The 27242-nt window shown below is 30.8% G+C and overlaps 1 protein-coding gene across 3 annotated transcripts; it reads left to right on the top strand.

Annotated features, from left to right (window-relative positions):
* Positions 1-19: 19 nt before the first annotated feature.
* On the top strand, positions 20-26760 carry LOC118067458 (protein Skeletor, isoforms B/C). 3 transcript variants are annotated; one of them, XM_035084195.1, is made up of 10 exons: positions 20-92; positions 6106-6538; positions 12164-12395; positions 12749-12860; positions 23015-23253; positions 23320-23500; positions 23697-23717; positions 24209-24581; positions 25130-25878; positions 26532-26760. In XM_035084195.1, the coding sequence occupies exons 2-10, from the start codon at positions 6475-6477 to the stop codon at positions 26676-26678; spliced, it is 2118 nt and encodes a 705-aa protein (XP_034940086.1). In that variant the 5' UTR covers positions 20-92; positions 6106-6474; the 3' UTR covers positions 26679-26760. The 3 variants fall into 3 exon arrangements, with proteins under 3 accessions (XP_034940086.1, XP_034940077.1, XP_034940095.1); XM_035084186.1 differs by lacking the exon at positions 20-92 and adding an exon at positions 5635-5760; XM_035084204.1 differs by lacking the exons at positions 20-92; positions 23697-23717 and having other exon boundaries at positions 5916-6538.
* The last annotated feature ends 482 nt before the right edge of the window (positions 26761-27242 follow it).

The raw sequence follows: 27242 nt of genomic DNA on the forward strand, positions 1-27242 counted from the left end.
AATAAAAAATTCGCAACTTCCGGTTCGACCGGAACACAGCGCGTACGCGCGAGTGGTTTGTTTTGTGATACTAAACCGACGTAAATTAACACGTGTGTATTATCTTCTTAAACAATCATAGAAAAAGTGACATAATAATTAGTTATTATCACTTGCTCATTTCTAATTAAAATAACAAAAATTCAATTGTCCCATTATACCCAGAACATCCGGCTGTATTGAATATCGATGGAAACTCTGTGCGAAACGCGAGGAGACAATCAATTTTCATGTCATGCGCACATTAGTAGCTAGTCAATTGAATCTAAGCACGCAGACGCGTACTTATATATTCGCTTCGCGAAATTTATAAACTTGCCAAAAGAAATATGTCTCAAACGAGTGGGAAAAAGAGTCATAAACTTCTTGCACGTATTTCCGTGAAGAGGAATCACGTGCAGCGTCTAAATACAAATTAGACCACCATCATGAGACTAGATATTCAGACATAAGATCATTGATGAAAGAATTTAAAAGTCGTTACCTTGAGAGTTTAAAGAGAAGGGAAAAGAAACGATAAAGAAGTATAAATTCGATTAAAGTTTACGCGCATGGTCCGCGAAGGAAATTCTATTTTCTGTAATATTTCGTCAAGTCTACAAGGTGGCACCACTACGCACCGCGCTTTTTACTCCCCCACTTGTATTTTCTCATGCCAACCCACCCACTCTGTTGTTCTCTCAAGCTTATCTTGCTGCGTCGTCGTTGACTAAAAAGCATTTTGTACGCGCGAGGAGAAAAAGACCGACGAGAAAGAAGACCGGCCCGCACTCGGCTGCCTGACGCCGGGACACACAAAAAAGTAATACAAATTTGAAGGAATATCTCTTGGAGGGAAATAGAGTAGGAACGCAGGGGGAGAGAAATAAATACACGACTGTGAGGGGCGAGAATCGTGAGTGAAAGGGGAAAATAGCTGTCTCTGCTCTGGTGTTTAGATGTTCTTATCTCTGTTCTTTTTTCTTCACTTGTTTATATCATCATCATTATTACTATCATTATTATCATTATGAATGTTACAATATAATAATTTGTCTTCTGTTATTTTCAAATAATAAACGCGTTGATGCATGTGTGTTAAGATACTCTTTTTCTTGCTCTCTCAATGTGTCCATTTTTTATTCAGGATCATAAATCCACGTGCATCATCGGCGTTGCATTAATCGTTGTATTTATTTCAAAATACTTGGCTGCAATTTCTAGTGGTCGTCAACTACATAATGCGTTTCGTGTCATTACACTGCTAAATTTATGTTCTTTTTTTTTATGTGAAATACATATAAATAATGTTTGATGTAGTTAACGAGGATAGCAAAAAAAAAAGAAGAAAAAAAAAGGATAGAACGATAAAATAATACAGAGATTGGCATCGATATCCGAGCGAGACAATAGACAAAAATATGGGTCAACCTGTTCGCATCGATCGTTATTTTCTCGTTAGTTATTTTTTTAAACTCTCTCTTTCTCCTCTGCCATCTCTTCCTGTACCTCTACTTCCTTCTTTATCTCGCGAATAGTCCAGAACCCAGCTGCTAGTGCACGCATCCCCCGATCGATTGAGCACTCAGACATTCGTCAACTGTTTCTCCTTGAATTAGAATGCAGTTTAAATTCAACTAATAGTTCATTAGTTCATTTGCTAAATTCTATTTAATTAAATGTCCGTCAATTAAATGAATTATTTAATCATTAGTTTGCCAGACAAAAGACCATTGATAATCGATCACGTGAAATTTCCATCGTGTATAGAAGTAGATACTGGGAGAGAGAGAAAGTGAAGAAATGTCTTTTTATTTTTGCATAAACTCTTTTCTTCTCTCTTTTTCTCTCGCTTTAACTTGTATGCCACAATGAAATTAAGCCATCTGGTAACATGGTAGGGGCGTGCGCGAGACCGGCTTTCCACCAGGGGCGCAACTGGTTGATTTATTGAAGCTTTCGGCCACAGTGAAAACTATATAGTGCAAGGGAGGCTCAGATATAGAATTAGATTATCACCGTGGTGGACCACCCACAATACTCTACCCCCTTTTAAATAACTCAATTCGCATCGCGGTTTTTAAACTATCAATTTTCTATGCGTCTTATATTACCCTAGGGGTATTCTAGTGCGTGTGAGCAATCATTGCGTGCGCATATGTAAATGCTTATTCGTAATTGCCGCGATTACGATCATCCCCGAGTATATCGAGACAAATATTTCAGCAGAGGGATGATAAGCTTTTATGGCGGGACATTTAAATGTCATCATCGTTGTATTATTTATATGTTTGGGGTTTATAATAGCTATTATTATTGGAATTGATTGAAATTTCGTATGAATGAACATTAGTCATGTTTGTTAAGCTCTTTTTCTTATCTGTGCTCTATTGATGTTGTCTGACTTTATTATCAGGAAATTATCTGAAAATTAGACGATCGATATTCTAATAATAAGCTCAGGGTGGAACTTGGAGGAAGGAAATGGAACGTTTGATTCTGAAATCAACGTGAATGATAGAATCGTATGCTTCTTTGAGGTATTATTTGGTATTGATGAGAGTTTATAATTAAAGATCATTTTTATTTTTGACTCGTTGACAATTATTCTAGCATTAGAGAATTTAAATTAACAATAAATCATTTTTACTTCTTTGTTTTTTTAATATTTTTGATGATGAGTTAAATTATTAAAAAATATTTTATTGTAATAATTTAATTTGTTTTAGTTATAAATAACCAGACAGGTAATTGTTGTTATTATTACTAAATTATATCATTAAATTAAACTTCAACAGAGAATATAATAATTCTAGATGAATAGCAGTTAAGTATATGTTTCGCTGTAATGCTCATTGACATAAACCTAGAATTAAGGAGGGTTCAACTTGACAACGCTCGTTACTCCAACAATTATGATACTTGAGAATGCTTTAAAAATTATTTTTAACGTTTTTATTAAATTAAAATATCAATTTTATGCTCTCTAAAAATAAATCAGTGAATATTCACTGTTAGGAGTGATAATAATGGCACTAATTCAAATAGGGATGCGTTTATAACTGTAAATCAATGAATATAAAGAAGAAAGGGGTAGAGTGTAACATGAAAGAAACGAGTAAATTCACAAATTATTCAATATATTAATAATTTTTAATGCATTAATAAATTGAAAAATTGATAAACAAAAAGTGCAATAAGCATTTTTAAACTGATTTTAATAAATTAATAAATTTTTTCAAGTGTTTCACTTCACTTTCTCAATAATTTTCACTTATTCATTCATAGAAAGTGTTATTACTTAATTATTTAAACATTTAACGTAAAAAACAAAATAAAAGAAATGTTTTTTTTTTATTTTTTAAAATATTTCTTTCGAATCACTGTATTATTTTTTAAAATTTTTTAATTCCAATTATTAACTCTCCATTATAAAATTATTGTGATGAGGTCAATTTTTAAAATTCGTAATTTTGTCTTTAGATTCAAAAATAAATGTCTGTACGTACGTACAATTGTACGTACGTACACTGCAAATCTTAAATTTGGAAGTGTTTTGATTTAAACCACTTAACACGTTTTAAAATGACATTATCCATTTGATAAACATTCTAGTTACTTTTTAGATACTTGAAAGTGTTTAAAAAGTGACTACAATGTTAATCAAATCAATAACATCATTTTAAAACACTTTAAGTGTTTTAAATTAAAACCCTACAATTTGCAGTGTATGTCTGGTTTTTTTTTTTTCGTTTTCGATACCTTGAGAACAACTGAAGATATTGACTCCAGACAAATGTCATCTGAAAGATAATACAATGAAGAAGATTTGAAAGGAGTTTGAACAAATTTAGTTCAGCCATTTTTTTTACGACAACTGTAAAATAAGCTTCGTAAAAAGACATTTGAAATGGATTTTACTTATTAAATAATTAATATTGTTAAACAACTAAACTAATATTAATGCAATTTGGTTATTAATGACTCCACATGAATTTAAACAATTATATATTGTTTATAACAATTTCAATTTATTATCAATAATTTAAAAAAGCAACAAAAAGATGACAAAATTACGAATTTCAGTCATCAAGGTACAATGTGCACCCATATCCATTTTTAAATTATTTATTTAAATAAAATATTGTTATTTATTGACCACAAACATAGCCATAATCCCATTAGGTCCTATAATTATTGAGCTTTCGGATTTTCAAATCAATTAACGAGATAACTGTATCTATTTATTTTTACCCCATATGATATACGATGATTCTATGACATTTTCATGCTTTTAGTACAAATAATGTGTATTTCCTTGATAACAGTTGATAATTATAACGATGAAATTAGAAATATATCTATTCGTTTTTATCGATAAGTAACACGCGTACTTATCTGAACGATCTGCGCACTTTGGTGGGATAAAGTGACGCAGGGGTTGCTTTGGGAGCCACGTGTATGCTATCGTACGATCATAAGCCGCGTATTCACTCTCCCTTGTTCACTCATACCCGCTTAACGTTCCCCTTCTCATTCGGACCGATCACCGGCGGATATTAAACTTTTGGGACAAAGCGAAATATTACCTAGCCCTATGCTTCCCTATTTTTTTTTCCTTTCTATTTTTGATGGACATTGGCACCAAGCCACGTGCATTTCAGATGCTTTGTCAATCAGACGGGAAATTTTTCTTCCCAATAAAAACATTCCTCAATAATAAACAATACTTTACAAAGCAATCTGAGACAATTGGAAGCTCCTTTGAAGCTCGAATTTGTTTAATTATCTCTGAGTTTTATTTTTGGACGAGAAAAAAGGAGGAATGTTTTTTTTTTCTTTATTTCATTTATTAAAAGTAAGAAGAGTTGAGTGACTTTAAAAGAATTTTCAAGGTGTCATATTAGAATGGGGAAACAAAGTGTCTTACTTCCGGGATTGAAAATGTTGTAATAAAAGAAGGATGAAAGCTTATTTTAAATTCACTAGTCGTGATCTCGTCTTGAGACGCACGACCAGCTTTTTCCGCATTACTTTTCACTGCCTGTGGCTAAGAAATCCATCTCAGTTCTTCTCATTCTTTTGTCTTGTATATGTATTTCCGGCGTTACTTTTGTGCGCACGAGTTATCACAAAATATATATAGATATATATATATATATATATATATCCTTAAATTCGTTCAATTCGATTTTTCATGCTTTGATAATTTATTTGACGCATACTAAAGAATAAAAATTTCCCGAATAAGTTTTAAATAAAATTCTACATGATATGTGAAAGAAGAAAAAGTAAAAATGTGCCTTTTTTTCTTTCATTTCAAACTCGATTACATAGTCAAAATGGTATTTTTCGTGAATCACGTATTCTATAGAAATTTAAAAATGTGAAATTTTTTAACTCAATGAAAAATAATACACAAGTATAGAGAACAGTGTAGGACGATTTAAAAACGAAAACTGTAACAGTTACATTAAAATAGGGGGAAAAAACATAAATGGAAAGAGTTACGCGGGTATTTTATGCGCAAGCTCAAACCTCATCCTCTCAATGTCGCTACTCCTCCTACGAGTAGGTGGAGCTTTTCACGTAGAATACGGGGGATAGTAGCCAATAGATATTCCGTCGACGATTTTCACCCTCAGTCCTTGAGTCGGAAACGCGCGCGACGCACCCGCGTGCGTTCCGCGGCTCTTTAGCCCCCCGTTTGTGCCCTAAAAGGGGTTTTGGTGCGTGATAAAGGTGATATTCCACGTGAATATTCATAATACATCAGCTCGTAACTGTTTTAAACATCCCTACACACTGAATTATAATTCTTATTTCATCAATTGCTTTAAAAATCAAAGAAATAAAAACTTTGTTTTAAATAATCCGCTTATGTTTAGTTGATTGAAAGAATGATCAGTCATCACTCCTCCGAGGCAAGTCTCTCCTTCCCCAAGGTCCCAATCCTTTCTCTTTAGACCTAAAGTGTTGGTGGGACCCAACAGCGCGTCAGTTCCACCTAAATCTTGAGCAAAACTCATCACAGTAAACGAAATAAACTAAAAAATAATGCATAAAGGTGAATTTGTTATTTTCTAGATCAATCGTGGGTGTCAATGGTGTCATTTGCGGTGCGGTAAAGCTTATGATCTCGGATCATCAATGTGATAATTCATTATCATAGTCAATAATTGAAAGTATAACAAGAAAGTTATTCAGAGAAAATAAAATAGAATTAAAAGAAAAACAGACACGCGGGAATGCATGTGTCCTCGCGCGAGCATTAATGCGTATAGCTGTGATTGGTTGGTGCTTGATGTGAGGAATTCAACGACGTAACAACAACGACGAGTTCAAGTAAAAGAAGCAGGAGAAGTGCAAACATATACTTGTGGAAATAGTGAAGAGCAATAAGACGAAGACGATAGCGCGGGAAAAGGTTACCAGCCGCTCACTTTTGTAGCAGACATGGACAAGACAATGAAAATTATCTGGCTTGGTTTCATTTCTTTCATCTTCCAACTTGATTTTGGTAAGTGTTTTTTTTTTCTATTGCTTGAAATTATTTTTAATTCATCGAAAAATAATCACTTCATCTAGGATAATGATAACTCTCTCTCTCTCTTTTATTTAATATAATAAATAGCTAAATTATAAATAAACTCAGCTATTTATTATTTAAATATTTTATTACGCATTTACGATTATTGGATGTATAATTTAATTATTATTATTTCACCGTCAAGAGCATGCTTAACTTTCAAACGGTCATCACCCGCGGCAATCAAGAGTGAAATCGCATGTCCCATTAGAGACTTTCACTTGAGAACACATTCTGCTGTGTACATAAGCCAGGAATTTTACAACATCACAACCACTTATCGAATCATTCATTAAAATAAATAAACCTGCAACTTCTAACTCCATATTCAATCTTATGTAACCTGGCGGTTAAGTTCTAAAGGTTACGCTGGAAGATGAACAATTGTAAAGAAAGTTACTATTTTTTTCTTTGCTTTGCACAATAGATTAGATATTCACGAGAAAATTATAAATGCACGTTTCTCTCGGTGTTAATGATCGGTTTGTTCGTTTAAAAGCTACATGAATCATGATAAGATTTGCAACTCGTAGAAAAATCAATACATGTTTTATGATTGATGATTTTTCAACAGTCACGATTTTAAAGATAAAATAAAATTTTTAAAATAATTATTTATTTCATTATTTAAAGGTAAAAATTTATAATAAAACCCTAAAAAAATTTTTTTTGTTTTTAATTTTGATTGCTAAAGATTTTTTCTTATGTTTGCTTTAATTATAGGATGGCAGAGAAAATGTAAATGAATAATAATAATGATAATGTTGGATAATAAAAATGCTTAATATTAAATAGACTAGAACTTGATACAAGGAATTATCAAGAGATATTAATCAAGTAATGTTACAATTATTTAGTTCAAGAATGCAATATATTTATTTCTAAAAAAAAAAAAAGAAGATAAAAACATATTTCACAATAGTACATTTAACTATACATTTTGCAAAGATATGCTTCACCCGCATCAATAATATGTCATCATTAATTTTTTGTTTCTACTACCCATGATTCCTGCCTGTTTATTATCATCATTGTTTTTTAGAGACAAAAAAAAATTTTTCATTTCATCATTTTAATGAAATTCTTGAAATGACATGAGTTGGGATGATGAATAATACATATAGATTTTATGGAGTAAATAATTATTAAAGTAATTAAAATGTTAAAATATTAAATGCAATAATTTTATGTTAATAAATAAATTTAAAAAAAAAAGTCTTGGAATAAATAGGAAGAATTTTTTAATTGGTTGATAATACAAAGTAATGTTTCTTTTTATCGTGAGATATACTACTGAAAGAATGTTCCAATTAAAATGCTCCAAATATTTTGGAGTAATTATTAAAATTATAAGTCTCAATTTGTCGAAATAAATAACAAGTAATTGGGAAATGTTTCTTTGAATAATATTAAGTATACACATATTTATTTAAAATGTTTATTTTGCATTAAAAAAATTTCACTTTGCAATTATCAATGTGAATAAGTATTTGAATTAACTTTGTAAAGCAATGTACACTATTTATTTTAAAAATCATATTTTAATATATGTTTAAACAGAAAAAGAAGCAAATAGTGTATTTTATAAATTAAAATTTTATCTAAATAAAAAACCTTCCATCTTTTGCACTAGTCTCTTTCACTAAAATAAATAGCAAATAATTGAATAATTTTAACTCTATCAAAATTAAAATAACTTATTTATTTTCCAAATATTTCCTATCTATTGATCTGCTGATTATAAAATTCCCATTGATAATAAATTCTTCCACACACTTATATCCCTCCTATTAAATGATAATTTTCTAAATCGACTTTATTATTTTTTATACCCCATACAATTTCTATCAGAATGAAAGGAATTCTAAAGCAGTCAATAAATAAACGTATTAAAATAATAAAAATTTTTATTCAATAAAATAATTCATCGTCTTATAGAAGTAATGACGTCTAATAAGAAATAAGTAGATCCATTATTTTTCCATAGTCCGACATCTATATATGCATGGGAATGTAAAAATGCTTTTAATTCTTCGGTGTATATCTGACACTGATGTTCAATGCAATGTTGGAATGCCTACAGGGAAGGGAATAGCCATGGCCTACTTTTTGTCACGCGACTCTCACTCCCGCGTATTAATTTTTTTTTTTATCATATAAGATTGTTCTACAGGTCGTGTGTGGCAGAATAATTTTTTATCATTTAAAATACTCTTTGAAAATGCCGAAATAACAAGTCCTATAGAACAGAAGGGGAAATGGTTAAAGATAAAAAAAAGAAAAAAACTTAAATGAAATGGACGAAAATTCAATTTGATTGTGATGAATTCAAAGCCGATATTTTCCGTCGTTTGCCGGCTGTTAAGAGATTACGAGTTCTAGTTGGACAGGGAAGAATTGAAGGTTGGGATGCGCTTCGTTTTAGAGCCATTATGTCGTCAAGGATGCTTGGAAGAGTAGGGGGTGCCAAGTGAGAACTCACGGACGATAGAGACGATGGTGATAGAGGAAGGAGAGGGAGAGATGAGAGCTTGAATGCCGAGCTTGCGAAAAGGGTGGCCGTTGATGCGTACACTCGTGGCTGGCTGCTCCACCAAATGCATTAAGACTCACCCCCTTAGTACTACATCATCTTCAACCCTATCGCAATATTTTCTGTACATGCCATCTAATCTTGCTCTATTCGAAAAATTGTTTTAGCTTCGCTTTTGTAATCTCTTTGTTTTAATTTAATTTTTTGGAAATTATTCATTTTTTTCTTGAAAATTAACCGGTCAAGTTGATACATTCAATATTATGAAATTTATTGGCTTCAGGAAACACGGAATAGAAATAAATTCTCAGTACTGTTATGTATGCGTGGCTCTATGCACTTGACATACGGCTTGCACCTGCTAACGTCTAGACATTGCTACATTTATTTCCTTTCTAACCAATATTTTAACGCTGTTTCCATTTTTTAAACAAAATTTTATGTTTCAAATACATTTTGAAACATAAAATTTATGACTTGTTTTTTTTTTAAAATATTTTACAAAATTACTAATTATTTATTGGCTACTTTTAAATAATAATATTATCAATAAATACTTATTAAATTAATAAACTTGAAATTGATTGGTAAGAGATAAATATTTATAAATAAATTGATACAAAGTTCTAGTCCAGAAAGTGTGAAAAATAAAATAATTAATATTCAAATTGAAAATCAATTTAGTAATATGATAATTCGTGGTATCAGTTTTCTCAAGGAAATTAATCCATTTATATTCAAAAACAAATCCATTAACTCACTAGCTTGCTCAATCAAATAAATGAAATAACATAATTATCAATAAAAAGTAATTCACTTACCAACAACACAAGTATAAAAGGAAGCCTAAAAGGAATTGGTTTATTTCCTAACAAAAAGAACAAAAAAAAATCCTTTGTGAAATGACAAAATTAATGTAAACTATAATAAAGTTTAAGCTGGAGCGGAAATCTCACAAAAAGATTATGACGTTCAATGAACTCGTTCAAGTCAAGTATAGTATGTTGAAAATGTGAGAAGGATGTTGGGAGCTTTTTTCGGATTACAAGTCCTGCGAATCTTGTAATCCGATCTAGAAGAGTTTTGCTTGGTATATGTGAGAAGATAAAATTCCATGGCATAAGGATCTGAAGAAAGAGTGAAACCGGATGTGACGACCAGCGACTCGGAAATCATTTGATGTATAAGACCAAGAAGATTCTGCTATGAAACCGCTAAATTTAGCAGCAGCAGCATCATACCTTGAAAGCGAGTCAGAGCATCCCAAAAGTAGGAAACGAATAATCAAGAAAATCTTGATTACAATAGAGTCAAGACTTGAAAACAAAATTTGAGACTTTCTTATTTTCTATACTTGATACGACGTTAAAAGTAGCAACGTGCTTTTTCCTTTCTTTACTCTTGGATGAGTACTTGGGTAAAATCGATAAGCTAGGCTCGATCTGGCGTCGGCTCTCTGGCCATATCTTGATTAAAATCGACGTAACAGCCACCCTTTTCTCTTTCTCTCACTCCTCCAACCAGCCTATTCACTGTACACTCAAGAGAGGCTTCTTTACTCGATGAATTCAGTTAGTCTTGTTAATGTCCAAGTCAGCGTCAGTCAAAATCTCCAATCCCTTTCATCGCTAATTCGAAAATAACTTTTTCCTAGCATCCCTACAATTCGTTACGCCGATTACAGATCCATTAGCACCCCGTTCAATGTCATTAGTCAATGGAAAAATTATAAATGTAAAAAAGCAAGTGACAACAATGAACTCACGTGATAGATTTTACTCCTCAAATTTCTCCCCTCGACACGAACTGCAACGTGAATATAATACAGCCCTTGGGGATTGTATAGAGAGGCGTGTGTCCACCATTATCATCATTATTATTGTTATTATTATCATATTTAGTAGCTATACTTTTCATGGTCTTTCAAATATGACGCATTGGAATCGTTGATCTTCAAAAGCACATCCTAGATTTCATCAGTACAATCATCGGAGTATTTGTGTTTTCGCGCTTGGAGCTATTGCATATCCTTCACTTTTGTCTGAACCCAGCGATGCATCGACCATGCCAGAGTGGATAGATGAGGGTTGTGATGGTTACGACGTCGTTAAGGGATCTCTCTGTATTCATAATGCTTGTTTGCTAATATAAACATGAATACCAGTTGATTATTTTGATAAAAATGCTCTATAGAATTTATTTTAATGATTTCAAGGAAATCATGGAACAGTGTTGGGTGGAAATGTGTGGAAGGTGATGGTGATGTTGGTCACTTAAGAAATTAGCCAGTAGTAAACAAGATATTCCACTCTAATGAATTTATTTATGTTAGAGTTTTGATAGTTTTTCATCATTTGATTACATAAAAATAAATATAAAAGTGTAGAAATCTGTAATAAAAGTTTAATGAATGATTGAGTTGTAGGAATCCCTACTAAGGTTCTAAGATTATTCTACTCCAGTAGGAAGGGTTGATGATAAATCTCGAAAAAAAATAATAGGATTTAACGTAGAAATGTCAATAATTTATCACCAGGTATTTCTCTACTCTACTATCAACCCATAAACAACATTAATGACATAAATTATCATGTTCTTACAAATAATTTAATGTTATCTTTATCTTTTGGTCTTGAAAATTGTTTTAAAAACAACATTTAAAGAAAATAAAACTAGTATAAAATTATGAAAACAGTTTTGTAATGTTTATTAAACTTCAATGGTTATTTAGATATTGAATAATAATTTTTAAAAGCTATAAAATATTTTTATAATGATTGATTTTCAAGTATTTGCGTATGCTACTCAGGACAAGTTGACATTATTTTTAGAATAAACCAGGCAAACGTGCTTCACTAAATATTCACTCTCTATTATGTTAATTACGTTTATGTTTAGTGTATGGTAATAGACTGAAACTGGTAATTCAATCAAAATAAAAGTCTATTATATAATTCAATCATTTCAAAATAGTTAGAGTTACCTTATTACTCAAGAAATAATATAAAAATACTTTTTTCTAGGTTCATGTGCAAGAGGAAAAGGGGCAAATTATTATGGAACATTAATAGGACCTTTTTATTCAGCTGAACATCGCATAAAAGGAACAGTTTATGCTGTTGATGAAACCACAATCTTCATCAAAGGATTTTACTATGATGGAAGGTCTGAAGACACTTTCTTTTGGATTGGAACTGGTCAGGTTCCAGGCCCACAGGGAGACATTGTTCCATATCCTGAAAATCATCATAGCAGGTAATTATCAGGAAATCACATTATTTTTTTTTTATCACAAGAAAAAAGGTTTGAAAAGAGGCTTGGAAAAAAAGTGTACTTTTTTCCGCGATGCCAACCTGAATGAAAAGAAGATCGATTTCCATTTTACTGGCTACTGACCTCATCTATTTCATGTCCCTTAGCAAATATTTCGAGGTCTTTGAGTTTCAAATTCTCAACAATTTTATTCTCCTTCCATTGAAATAACCATTTGCTTCCTTTTACCATTTTACCCACACTATTTTCTTTTCCTTAATCTCCGAAAGTAAAGGAAAAAGAAAACGAAAAGAGAGACAAAACGATTCAATTTCATTTATTCTTTTACTCTTCAGTGATCCACCAATACTGAAAACCCACGTTAACACAGATATCATTCTGAGATTACCCCAAGGCAAGAAAATACGTGACATCGAGTGGTTGAGCGTCTGGTGTCGGAGATTTACCGTAAGTAGAATAAAATTTACTTATTGTCATATAAAAATATAAACTACATTATAAGTTTGTATTATGATCCTACTCTTAGCGAAAGCTGGATATATAAAAGCTCTATAATCTAAGTAGTGATAAAATAAAATAATAAAAATAGTTATAAACACATTGTTCAAATTGATGGAATAATTTTATAATTTGAGATATTTATTTAACTGAGTGTTTAAAAATTTCGTGCAAATATTGAGATTTAGAGAAGACTATTATGCATTTTTTCGCTTAATTGATTTTAAATGAATATTGACATTTCAGTATGGTAAAATAAATGTAGAATTGTTGTAAATAAATCTCTATGTTTGGATTAAATTTACACCAATTAGTCTCTAATGAGCTGGCTTAATAATTGAAACAAATTGGCCTTTATTTATTTATTGCTAATTAACAATCTTGAAACTAATTAGTAATTCTACATTAATGATAATCAATGTAGTATATCATTTAGAAAAAAAAAAGATCTTTCAGAATAATCAAAAAATGAACGTTAATAGTTTGACAAAGAAGTTGATGCTTTTAAACAATAAATACTTCTGTTCCTAATAATATCTAAACCCTCAAAGTATATTTTATTGACTTAGTTGATACTGTTGCAAATTATAATGATGAAAATAGACTTATTACAAACATTACGGATGCTTTGTCCGGATTAAAACTCACTAATTCACCCTCCTGGCATCACATGATCGAGATAACTAGATTTTTGAAGAAGCCAGAGGGTGATCCCATGGGACAGAAGGTTGGACTCGGCATTCGTGGTCAATGGTGTGTGTTAGATGGATACGGAAGTGGTGGAGCAAAGAGCTAGAGGGATGGTAGGCAGACATTACATACAGTATGAAGTATGAATCTAAAGAATAAAGGATGAAAAATCTAGAGAGAAAACTTTTGCCTTGGAAAATCGAAAGAGCAGTTTAATATAAGAAAATCTAAGGGTGATACTGATGCTCTTCAACCATGACCAAGACTTCCCTCTCAATCGGACACGCTCTGTCACTGCGAGAAGCTGAGAGGAAAGAAAGTTAAAAACGATTCAAGGGGAGAGGAGAGAAAAAAATGTATAGTATTGTAAGATTGTAATGCAAAAAGCTTCATAAAATGCATTTTTAAGTATAGCTTTTAGAAGTACAATTGATAGACTTACAGGATGTATGACAAGGAGAAGGTAAAAATCTGACTCATATCCAGGGGTAGATCAAGAGCTTGAGAAGGGGTAGCTTTTGCTTGGATATCGAGTAGACAAGAGCTGTCTATCAATCGACATCCCCTCGTGGGGAAAAGATTGTATTGTTGAGAATAAGCTAGACCTTGTACAAAACGATGAATATCTTCAAGAAAATAAAACAAGTCATTCTCTCTTAAATCCAATACCATTTTTCTCTTGAAAGGAATAGATTCATCGCCAGATCTTGGACATTTTCTGATATTGAATCAAAACCACATACCAGCCTTGAGACACACCAATCCAGTTGGGATTTACGTCGTTATTCACTTATTCTAACTGTTCCTTTAAATCCTTGACCACTTTCTATATTGAAAACTTTGAAAAGGTTTCCATTAGAGAAATGTCATTGCAACTATGCAAGGAATTATCATTTCAAGGATTGGAAGAGTCTATGACAAATAAAAGGTAATTTTACCACACCGAAAAAAAGGAATTCATTTTTTTTAGGTGAACAAAACTTGAAGATCCAACTTGTTATTCAGATTCCATAATTGAAACTTACATTAATGAGTCTAATTAATAACTCTCCAAGGTTTATTGAAGATCATGGCTAATTACAACCAAATAAGGTTTCTTATTATTGGAAAAATATTTATTAATCATTTCCTAGGATTCTTTGAAGTCAATTTCAAATAAAACAATACAGAAGTATGTTTTAGAAAACTTTTTGTTTTATTTTATACAGAAAAAGAGAATATTTTCATTTCAAAATCTTGACTAAGAAAAGGTATGATAATTTTTGAAAAAACTTGAATCAAGAGAATGAATTCTTTATCAAAAGAAAATACTGAAGTTTAAAACAAAATTAGTTGACTTATTTAAAAAATACTAAAGTAAGTTTCAAGTTTGGTTCTTGAGGATTAGAGAACTCCCAACTTATTTAAATAGCCTCATTGTGATTTTCCACTCTAATTAATCTTTAGAATGTACAAAATTAATTTCAAAACAATTTACATCAAGACATTAATTAAATTCAAAATGAAGAAAAAGAAGCTATATAAAAGGAACTGATGTAGGTTTTAATTATTATTTAATAAATTCTGGTCAGTGTTGGTGTTTCATATTCAGCAATAAGCTGAACTGATGATTTATTGAACGTCTAAATTAGTATTTAAATAGAATGGAAGTAATTTCAGCTATAAACTCGTGAAAGTTGGCATGTCTTTATCTACTTGGAACCTGCGACAGCCCTTACAGTTCCCCTTCATCAATGATGACGCGTTAATTAAGCAGCGTCGACGATGAGAGAACGCCCCGGAGACTGCTCGTGGCACCGAGTGGACCAGGAAGCAACGCCCCTTTCTGTGTATGCTCTTCTCTTCTGTTCCTCTCACTTACTATTGCACTACGTGCCTCGTTGTTGAAGCATCATCTCTCGAGGGAACGTAGTAATATCCATTTATAGATATTAATAGCCTAGGGCATGTATTGGAGCCACAAGCTTCATTGGAGTGTACAGATGCGTTCCACAACGGAAATGAGAGCAACTGTTTTGAGTTATTCGCTTAGACTTACACCGGAGATTAAATGCAAAAAATTTCATGCGAGTGATCGATAAGTGCGTCTAGTAGAGGTTATTGGAAAATTCTTCTTTAATATTCAGTGAAACCCTTGATAGTTCGTAATGGCAAAACATGACGTTGAGAGTGATTTATTTTTTACAATCTTATCTCGACAGTGTACTAAGACATTTTAAATTATTTTCTATTCCTTCAAGGCATTTTTGATATTATAGAAATGAGTCAAAAATGTTGAAAAGAAGGATTTGTTTTTTTTCTGCAATATATTATTTTAAATATATAATTTACTTTGAAATCAATAAATATCTTGCTGCATTATTTTAACTTGTTTCTAGTAATGAAATAAAACAGATAATTAAAATAAATATTTATAAAACAAATCAAATTGAAGAAAAATTTTTCTCATTCATAATTATTCTTTCATAATAAATTGAGTTGGCAATCATTAAAATTTTTTGTATTAAATAATGAATTCCTTATCACTTCTACCCTCATATGCTTAGCATTTTTAATGTGAAATATTTTTAAAAGTATGTGGCCAAAAATTTTAAGCTATGACGAAAGAATTTAAAATTATGCTTCTTTTAAAAGCAACTTAAAAAAAGAGGGTAAATAATTTAAAGAAATAAAAAATCAATGAATAATAAAAGAAAAAATTTTTTTTTCTATAAAAGCTGTTATTCTTTAATTTCGTGATTAGAAAGCAACTATTTTTATCGCTTTTTCAAATATAACTAGAGATTTTAATAAGAACTAGTTATAAGTTTAATATGCAGTTATTTTAAAATAAGAAGGAAAATATAGAAGCACTCAAAATCTTATTATTAAAAAAAAAGAAAATATTTAATCGTAATTCATAAAAGCTTTTAAATGAATAATTTCATGCAAGACTTGTTTATTTTCATAATATTTCTTTATTATATCGAGATATTTCATTGAGAAAAGTGAGTTTCTTTCATTTAAATTTCGTTAAAATCGTTTTTTCATTTTTTTTTTGTCATGCATTAAACACGGAAATTAAATTTACTTCGCAATTCAGAGAAACAAAATTTTTTTATTCCAGCAATTTTATGAAATTAATTGTGAATGAGTACTGATTTAAAAAAAAATTTTTTCTTTTTGTATTTAATTACTGGTGGCATTTAAAATCAAGTAAATAGAATGAAGTTAATTGAAATTGCAATCGTTAGTTCTATTGTTTTGGTTACTGAGTGAATTTGACATTCAAGATTCATCATAACTATAATTTTTTCACAAAATAAAAAATAAAAAAATTCTAAATAATTTTTTTTACACCCTTTCACTTTATTACAATACACAGTGATTTTTTATCATCAGTAAATACTTTATTACATGCGCAATCAAACACTTTAATTAAAGTTCAGAATTAAATACAATGTATTTAATAATTATTTATTACACGTAAAATAAATTAATAATTATGATAATCTGCTATTTGGAAGCTTTTAATTATTGATTTTTTTTATTTATAATTAATGAAAATTATATTAATAAAAGTCGACTTTTCTTATTAATAAATAAAAAAAAATTATTTACTTTATCAAGAAAGAATTTTTGTCAATTCAATCATTATCATTCTTTCAATAAACAAATAAAAAAAAAAGAATCTTTTATATTCACCAAACGAACAAAAAAAGTTTAAAATAAAGTATGAATAAATGAATAATATAAATTAGTTCCATCATTGAAGGAATTCCATAAAAAATTTCTGCATCTCAAGTAAAAAAAACTCCTTCTGTACTCACAGAAAATAAATCTTTGTTTGTACATAATAAATAATAAACTTAACTTGAAATTTTCTATAAAAGGTGATGAAGGTATCTTTATGAATAAATTTATTTAATGAGGTTCATAATGGAGTAAAAACTTGGGCAAGGTCTTGCTCTGTTTTATTATCATTCTTATTTTCTTTTAATGATTATGACTATTGCCTCCATAGACCAGAGAGATCAGTATATGAATATGTCAAGGCTTACGAGTGGACTGAAGTGATTCACTTTACTCTCGGATGTAGGGAAAGATGAATCCGACTTGGATAGAGTAGTAGAGATTTTGCTACGATCGGCGAATAATGCCGGATCACTCATGTAAGGGAAAAGGGTGAAGAGGATGTGAGTATACATGTCGTTCTCTTTCAGTACGATAATTCCCTCTCTCTTCTACACCTCCACATTCTATCTGTATTTTGTGCTTTTATTCAACATTACACTGTGTTTTCTCTCTACGACATGGCCAGACGCGCACGCGCTAACGTACCAAGTATCACAACGACACGAAAACCGGTCGATGCTGCTGGCTGGGTGCACTGAAAGCTCTAGGGGTAGTGAGGGGATCAATCTGTCCAACCGATTTTACAACGATTGACTATAAACTACCTATTAAAACTATTTAACAATACCATCTGGGAGACAAATAAATAAGCAAAAAAAAAATACACCAAAAAAAAAATAACCAACATATTTTTAATCACACAAATAGCTGTAAAAATTAATCCAGATAATGGTTCAAGCGAAAATGAATTCACATACATACAATTTTCCAGACATTTGCCAACCTACTACTTGGTCTGACCTTTGACCGATTAGGCATCCTACAAAGTAATCATCTTCACCTACACATGGATTTTCTCTTGAAACAGTTGACCTTTAAAATGAAATATAGACACCCACGCGTGCCCCTAGATGAAAGACAATTAAAGGAAAAAATAAAATGAATAAATGAGAGTGGGAGTAATTTAAAACTGATCAGTAAAAAATCGTTAATTCTGTCTAGAGTGCGCTTTTATAGTTTTGAGTAAATTGTTCTCGGTGAATTTCACCAATGATGGATGGTTGAGTATTAAAATGAATGCTTGAATGAAAAAATGAGTTTGAATGCATGAAAATTCTATGCATAACATTTTATTTAGGTTACATGACTTGTAGCGGATAAATACTGTATACAAATGTGCAGTGGAAAGTTGGAAAGGGAAGAGAAGAGTATGATGGCAGCAAACAAGAGGAGTAATAGAGAAGAGCAAAAAGGAAAAGAGGCAAAGTGGAGCAAAGTTAACGTTGAGGCAGCCTGACCACGAACCTCAGCTGCCATCATTTCTCCACACCCCTTAGGTCGACCTCGTACTACCTTTCCAGAAAAGTTATAATTTTTGCGCCCTTGTGAAAAGGAGTTGTATGAAAATGCGCGCGCAGAGCTTGCGTACTATCTGCTCGACCTGGGAGTGTTAGTGATTGGACGAGAGCTTGCGAAAGTTCCAGGTACTGAGCAGAGAACCGCCCACTGAAGCCAAGAAACCCTGGCTGGATATATTTTGTCACTTTCTCGTCAGTTTTATAATACCCCGATGCTTTTTCTATATATCTTTCGCTTTCGGCTACTTTTTCTTCTCTTTTTCAAATATTTTATCCCCCAAATATCTCGGAACATACTTTCTGTCTACCCACGACGTGATAAAATGCTCCACGAATTTCTAAGCAAAAGATGATGAGACGGAAGACGTTTGATGGGTAAACAGTTCAGGTTTTGATTTGATGGAATTCGCCAGATTGGTTCCTACCTTTTGCTTTGGAATTCAAGTATTTTCATCGTAAGTTTCATTTTTTTTTTTCATCAGAATTTTTTATACTCTAATGATAGTTAATAGTTCAAAGATGATTCTTAATTATCTGATTTATGTTTTAAAATCATTTTTAAAGAGTGCAAGACTTATTGGCTGTTGTACTAAAGATGTATTAAAAATAAATATTAGAAAACTGTATCATAAAATTGGTGATCTTGGAAGTTTTTTAATTTTGCTGATCTAGGTGTTTTATCTACTGGAATAAAATTGGTGTTGGTTGGAAGAACTTATTTTTTTCTGTGTCAAATATGACCAGGTCTGTCACCAGAGTCCAAATCATGATACTAAAAAAAGTTTTAGCTGAAAAAAATATATTTTGAAATGTTCCACTTAATGTTGTCCCTGGTACATATTTATGCATCCACCCATTAGAAGAACTTGGTGAAAAAAAAAAGAACAAAACATACTTTAATGCTTTTTTTTTTATTCCTGATGCTTTAATAATTTTTTCTAAATATAAATAATCCCAAAAGTCAAATGAAAAATCATGTTTTGGAATTAAATGTGACCTCAAAGAATGTAAAAAGCTTTTTTTGATAAAAAATTCAGTTAAGATATAAAATTAAAACGAGGTATTTATGATACTAATAAATTCCACATTATAATTAGTATCAAAACTTCTTTGAATATCATAAAACCCTACCTTATATCTTCTTTTTATCTCACTGTATGTAATAAACCCCTGGAGACCACCCATTGAGAGCTTCTCGTTTCGGAAATTGAGACTACTTCGTGCCTCGTTAAACGACACTCAGTAAAGCCAACCCTCGGTCATACGTCCAGTATAATTCATTGAGCTACTGCTTCCATTTGTCTTCATATATGATGTAACTTTCATGACATGTTTTCAGAGAATTATTATAAAGCTCAAATACTCATTAGGATCTGTTTACTAATTGATATCTAATCTCTCCAAAGCTACCAATTAATGAGAAATCATCACTCTTTTTTTCATAAGAAACAATTTAGATGAATGGAAATATTTATTTAATATTTACATTCAACTATCTGTTTAAATGTTATCTTTAATGATAGCTTATTTAAAAATGAATGCAATTGGAGTATTTATGTAGATAAGTAAAATTGTTCTGTTTATTGAAAGGAAATCAGTAAGTTAATATTTAGTTAATATCAAGTTTGATGAGATATAACGTGCATCTCTTGCAATTAATATATATATTTTAAGGATAAGTCTTCAAATATTTGTTGGATTGATAAGAAAATAATCAAAATCCTAGAGTAACTTGTAATTTTATTTTTTTATTTAATATTTTACTAACTTTAATTTACAATATATAATCACTATGTGTGTCAATAACTTGTGTCCACTTTGAGAGCAGAAACAGTGTGGTATCGTTTTAATACTACACATTCTAGAACGTTCAAATTGTAAAAGTATTTCATTACTTTTTTTCAACTCAATATATATTCATTGAAAAAAAATTAAATGTATGAAGTAAAACATTATTTAAATCAAGAACATGTGTCATTGATTATGATATCAAATGAATCTTTATTTTAATTGAAAGAGAAAAATAAATTTGAAAAATTGATTCATTTCAAGTACGTAAATAATTAATTGAGATCTTTTTTTTTAATTACTCATTCAGTGGTTTGTTAAAGAAATCTACTATCATGAATATCTCAATAAAAATGAATTAACAAATTAAAGAAATAATTAAAAGTATAGAAAAGTATGTGGAAATAAAAAATAAAAGAGTAATCTTTTGTCGAATGATTGATAAATAAATTGCATAAATAAACTCAAGAGATTTCTCCAGTCTAGTAAATATTTCTATATTGTCTTGATCGTTAAATGTCTACAGTTGAAATCAAAAAAGAATCGAAGAAATCTCAGATAATCGTTTTTTTTTCTCCATTCGTAAGCGGTTTATCTTTACCAACGCAGCTTTTCGTCCCGTCATTGCAACCCCTGCTGGAGAAAATAATTTTGTATAAATGCTCTTACAGACAACGAAACGATACGTCCTTGCTCTGCTTTCTAACTCTCTCGGTTCGATTCCCCTAGCTGGTTCATAACAGTCACAAGGGCGTCACCGGCGTAACGCAAAGTGCCTGCGGGAATAGATTATATAAGGGTGAGACGAAGATGGAGAACATAAGAGGGTGACGAGTCCCGTAATGGGACGCCCCTGTGATACCCAGATCTAAATCCAAGCTTACGAGATAAACGATCTAACTATCAGGGTTGGTTTCAGCGTCAAGAGACACCCGGTCCAAGTGAAATGAAGTAATATTTCTCAGTTTCTCTTGTTATCATCGTCATTTCGTTTGATTTTTACCCTCATCTGTTTTCTTTTTTTCTTCCTTAACTACGTTTTGACAAGTTACTCACGTGAGATTCCAAGGGAAAAAAAATCCAGAGGTAAAAGTCATGATTGATAAGGCTGTTCTGATCCTTTAGAACTTTTTGACGATTTTTTTTTTATTGATTTTTTATTTTGTGCTAATTGATGAGATAGAGAGTTGATTTAAAATCAACGAATCGATTAGTAATTACACGAAATTTTTATTTTGGAATATAAAGGAGATAATTAGTTAAAAATAGTTTAACTACAATTTAGAAGGTGAATTAAGAATTTAATTTATTGAACCCGAGGAAAGTTGAACAAGGATAAAATCTCCTGGATCTCTAGAGTATTTAAAGAGGCGAAAAGATTCAAAAAAAAAAATATCCTGGAAAAATCATTTTCTACTTCGCAATTTTACTTATGGAAAAAAATTCACCAATATCGTTGTTAAATTCTCCAGGAAAATTCGATAGACATCTATATTTTCTGAGGAGGATGAATTGAAATTTTTGTATCAAACTTCACGAAAACTTCTCTTTTGAATTTAGCATAATGTTAAAATCTAAAAATACTTTTATTTTTTCAAATTAATGAAAAAAAAGACTTCATTGGAAAGGAAAATGATTCTCTACTTTTTCATCATTTGGTGGATTTTTCTTGTCAAAATAAAAAATTGTTTTCGCCAGTGGATTTTTTTTTTCAGCCCTTAAACACTTGAAGAACCCTAGCATTTTTATTCCTATCGAGTTTTTCGTAGGCGTTAACACGTTAATAGAATTTTAAATGTCAGCTTATTGATGGGTTCACTTTCTAAAAATTAATTATCTTTCAAATAAATTCAAGTTTAAAAAGTCATTCATTATTAAATCACAGTGAAAAAGCTAAGCAAAAAACAATTATTGTTGCAAAATGATTGACAAAGGTATTATAAAAGAATTAATGGTATTGATAAATACCAACATTTAAAAATGATTGTTAAAAAAAAAATAAAACTGTATTGATAAAATTGAATAGATTATGAACAAGCATGAAAATAACATTCTTATAAAGCTTAATGAAATATAGTATTTTGTAAATTCGATCGGCTATAATTTTTTCATATTTTATACCAGCATTCATTTTATTCCATCAATTGACTAGAACGTTACAAAAAGTGTTTTTAAATTTTACCATACGCTTTAGACTCTTTTTCAGTATTGACTTTAATATTTCATTTGAATGCCTGACTTGTTCCAATTTAATTTTTTCATTCTGCAAAAAACTGCAGAAGTTTATTTCTCTGTTCACATGATAATCAATATTTGAAGATAACCATTGAACTGCTTTATTTGATGCTACCAAAAAAAAATAATGAAGTAATACTTCTCATTTTTTATCACAGACTCTTTTATTTAATCAACTGTTGTTTCATCTTTTTTCAGATGAACTTTGGTCATGTGAATATTGCACCAAATCTTGAGATTCCAAGACCTAGAGTACTGCCAGAATTTTCTAGATTAGCACATGGACTACGAAGTGGGAATATTAGTATTCTAGACACCAAAACAATATACATTCCAAATCTCCATTATGATGGTGGTGGACCTGATGCATATTTCTGGGTGGGAACTGGTTCACAACCAAATCCAATGGGCGTCAAAGTCCCCAATGAAATGGGAGGGTGAGTGAATAATTATCAACTCAAAGTCAACATTGAGGAGAATCTAATTATTTTGCCTACCTATAGCCTGACAAAGTTACGATCCTACTATGGTGAGGACATCGAAATTGTTCTGCCAGCTAATTTAACAGTCTTCGACATCGACTGGTTGTCAGTGTGGTGCGTTCAATATAGACACAATTTCGGACATGTCATGATACCTGAAGATTTAGATGTGCCACCAGCACTTGGACAAACTAAAATCACGGTAAGCTATCCAGTTTATTTGGTTAATAATGCTTAAATAATCAATAATCTTAGAAAAGAATCAAACTTTCATAATAAAAATTTATGCTAATAAATTATTGCAAACATATTATGTGTCATTAGTGAAAGTATATGTTTATTATGCTCTTCAACATTCTGTTCATTACTATTATATTTGTTTCTTGCTTCTGGAACAGCCGCCTTGGTGGTATAATCCTGTAAGTAGATAATGCTGGTACTAGTCAGACTAACACATTACATATAACATCACTTAAGGAGATTCAACTTTGTTTTATTATGTTAAAATGATTCATTTGAAATGAAAAATTATTTCAGCATTCTCATTTCAATTTATAGGAAGTAATTTCAAAAATATAAATATTATTCAAAACTTATGTCAAATGTATATTTTAAATCAGTAAATGATAATTGAGTTTTTCATCAATTCATAATAACACGATATGTTTTCTGTATTTAAAACATGTCGATCAGATAATACGAGAACAGCTATTATTTATGATATCATCGTTACAATAGCACTATGCATGAAGGAACAAAAGATAAATGTACAAGATATCGACCCATATAACAAATTTTTTCTCACCTAGACGTAACAACTCTTTTTTTTTCTTCAATCACAAAAAAATCAATCTTCTATAAATATACCTTTTTTCTTTTTACTAATCTCTATCTATATTTTTTCCAACAGACAAGCAGTAGTCCACCAATAAGACAAGAAATGGACGAGCTGAGTAATTGCAAAGAACTGTTGGAAGGTCGAGTTCAAGTGCAATGGGAGTTACGAAATGAAGACGTGCAGATCAAGCTTTCAGGAAGGATAAATGAGGATCAGTATGTCGCATTCGGGCTGTCAGGACAAGAAGGAAAGGCACAAATGGCTGGTGGTGATGTCGTGGTTGTTGGTTATGATAAAAAGAAGAAGGCTTTCATTGCTGAAGATTATTACATGTCAGATCTTGCTCAATGTGATGGCAAGAAGGGAGTTTGTCCAGATGAACGACTGGGTGGACGCAATGATGTTGTTTACATCGATGGACACAGGAAAGATGGAGTTACTACAGGTTTATTGATAAACATATCTATATCTAATGTAACTCAGGAGTGTACTATGAAGACATTTTAACGCTTGAAAAATTTTTTTCTAAAAAAAACTTGATGAAATAAATTCAATTTGATAGATATCTATCACTCGATTTATAGAGAATGTTTTGAGAGATACTTTCTATTTCACTGTCGAATTTTTTTTATATTTTTTTCATGTCTGCCAATATTGTATTGTATGATTCTTTAAAAATTTTTTGTTAAAATAAAATATTTTTAGACTCTTTTAATATTAGACATTTTTCGATGATAAATTAACTGCAAAAGATTTTTATAAAGGTTTTTTTATCATGTCAATACTTTTATTTAGATTCAATTGTGAGACGTGTTTTATATTATATTCTATTTTTATCATTCTAAAAGAGTTTTTATTGATATAAAAAAGATAATCTTCTATGACACAATAATGATTTATAAGTACATTAATAAATAAAAGCTAAAAGAAAAACAATTAACTAGAAATATAACACAAAGGGAATTTTTTTAATGTTTAAATTTTGTTTTTCAGTCGTTTACACCCGACCTTTAAGGACGAATGAACCGGAAAAAGATCGTATAATACCAGAAAGCGGTGAAACAAGCGTGATCGCAGCGATTGGAACGTTTAATGAAAGGGGAGAAGCTAATGCTCACTGGGCAGGAGATAAAACAAGCGAAGATATTCGCATTGATTTTACATCAAAGAATGTTCGTGAATGTACCAACTCTCTTTATAATATCCCTGATGACCCTGAAGATTCACTTGAGCCTTGGCCACCATCTATGATAACCGATGAGAATAATTTCACTGCTAGAATTGGGCCAACTGGAGGCAAGAGAGGATACTCTAGAATTACTGGGCTTCCTTCTTGGGGAATTGCTTGGTACATTAATGACATGTTGATCCCAGAAATCACTGTCGAACGAGGACAAACTTATACTTTTATAGTTGAAGGAGGCAGTGACTCGACTAATCCAGCAAAATATCACCCATTATATATCACTGACAGCATGTCAGGTGGCTATGGCCAGAAAACTGAAGCTGAACAGAATGAAGAAAAGGTTTATGCTGGTATCAATTGGAGTGAAGATGGATATCCTTATCCTACAGCTACTGGTCGTTATTGTGAGTGGGCACATAAAACAGTGGATATGAGTGCTAATTCGCCAACCTTTGCAAGCTTCTTTGAGACCCTTAGACTGGATTGTGATCAAGGAGAACCTGCTAAACTCATCTGGACTGTTCAACAAGATGCTCCGGATGTACTCTATTATCAGGTAAAATTTTTTTTAATTAAATAAACTTTTTGAACACTATTAAATACAACTTCTTACTTTTAATTGAGATAGAAAACTACTTAAAAAGTCAAACATTGATACAAGTACCATTGGACCACTTAAATCTTTCATAGAAACTATTCTCATTTCAAAGACTTAGTATCTTAAATTTATTGATAGTCAATTGATAGTAGAAAAAATTAATTCTTGAATAAGAGAAATTGGATTTTATATTTTAAAATAGATTAACTTTTCTTTTTCCTATAAATTCAATATTTATTTTATCAACTATTAAAGTTAGATCAGAAAAGCTTTTTCATCTTTAGAAAAAAATTGAAATAATTATTATTTTATTCAAAGTAATCCTCAAAATAAATTGTAGTGTTGAAATAAATTTCAGTCAACTTAATAAGATTATTTTCAAGTTTACATTGTATCAAAAGTTGGTGATTCTTTTGAAGTGAATTCACCATGCTTTTAATTAGAGAGCATCAAATGTCATTTAGTACTTTCACGATATCTAAAATACATTTACTTATAATATTTTCAAAAAATACCAGCTATTTACTACATTGTAAGTTGATGTCGAATAAGATTAAATAATTTAAAAGGCTTGTAAAATTTTTCATGACATTTAATACTTCTCGTTGCAGTGTTATACGCACAAAAACCTGGGTTGGAGGATTCGTGTGGAGGACCCAGGCCACAAATCTCATTTGACAGGCACTGCAAACAATGTTAAGCCTACTTTGCTGATGAGTCTCTTAATCATCACCAGTATTCATACTTTCCTCAGATGAATTGTCGTCTTCTATGTGGATCTATTCCAGTTATACAATATCCTAAATAAATTCCACACGAAAGGTACAATAATAAATAAAAGAATAATGAAAAAAACTAACATTAATAATTCCAAATAACTGAGGCAATTAAATAAGCGAAAAAAAGAATGGAATAAACTACATACAAGGTTGTAAGAAAGTATTTAGAAGTTAAGGTTTAATCATACGCAAAAGATTAGCAAAATATTTTTAAGATTTAACAGATTCAATATTTCATATTATTATATTAAACATATATTATGTATACAATAAATAGGAACGACAAGATGTAAGAAATCATTTACACGTCCGTAAAAAACAAAATATAAAAAGGAAGGTATCAACTCTAAAAATCAAATAAGAGAATCGGCTGAATAATAATTAATGACAATAAAATAAAGATCACAAATGCAATGTTTGACAATAAAAAATTATGCTGATTCCGGGAGGATAAATATAATGACAATACGACGAAATCTTGACAATAAAGATGATAATTAAAAAATAACTGACCTTCCTGTGTAAAAATACGAGATGAAATGT

Source organism: Chelonus insularis, unplaced genomic scaffold, assembly GCF_013357705.1.
Source record: "Chelonus insularis isolate UGA/USDA-ARS -01 unplaced genomic scaffold, ASM1335770v1 contig_124_pilon, whole genome shotgun sequence".
NCBI lineage: Eukaryota > Metazoa > Arthropoda > Insecta > Hymenoptera > Braconidae > Chelonus > Chelonus insularis.

Coding starts and splice junctions, on each gene's coding strand:
- LOC118067458 (XM_035084195.1), top strand. CDS start 6,475: ATGGACAAGACAATGAAAATTATCTGGCTTGGTTTCATTTCTTTCATC. Junction 12,396..12,748: donor CCTGAAAATCATCATAGCAG/GTAATTATCAGG, acceptor TTTACTCTTCAG/TGATCCACCAATACTGAAAA. Junction 23,501..23,696: donor TTGGACAAACTAAAATCACG/GTAAGCTATCCA, acceptor CTTCTGGAACAG/CCGCCTTGGTGGTATAATCC.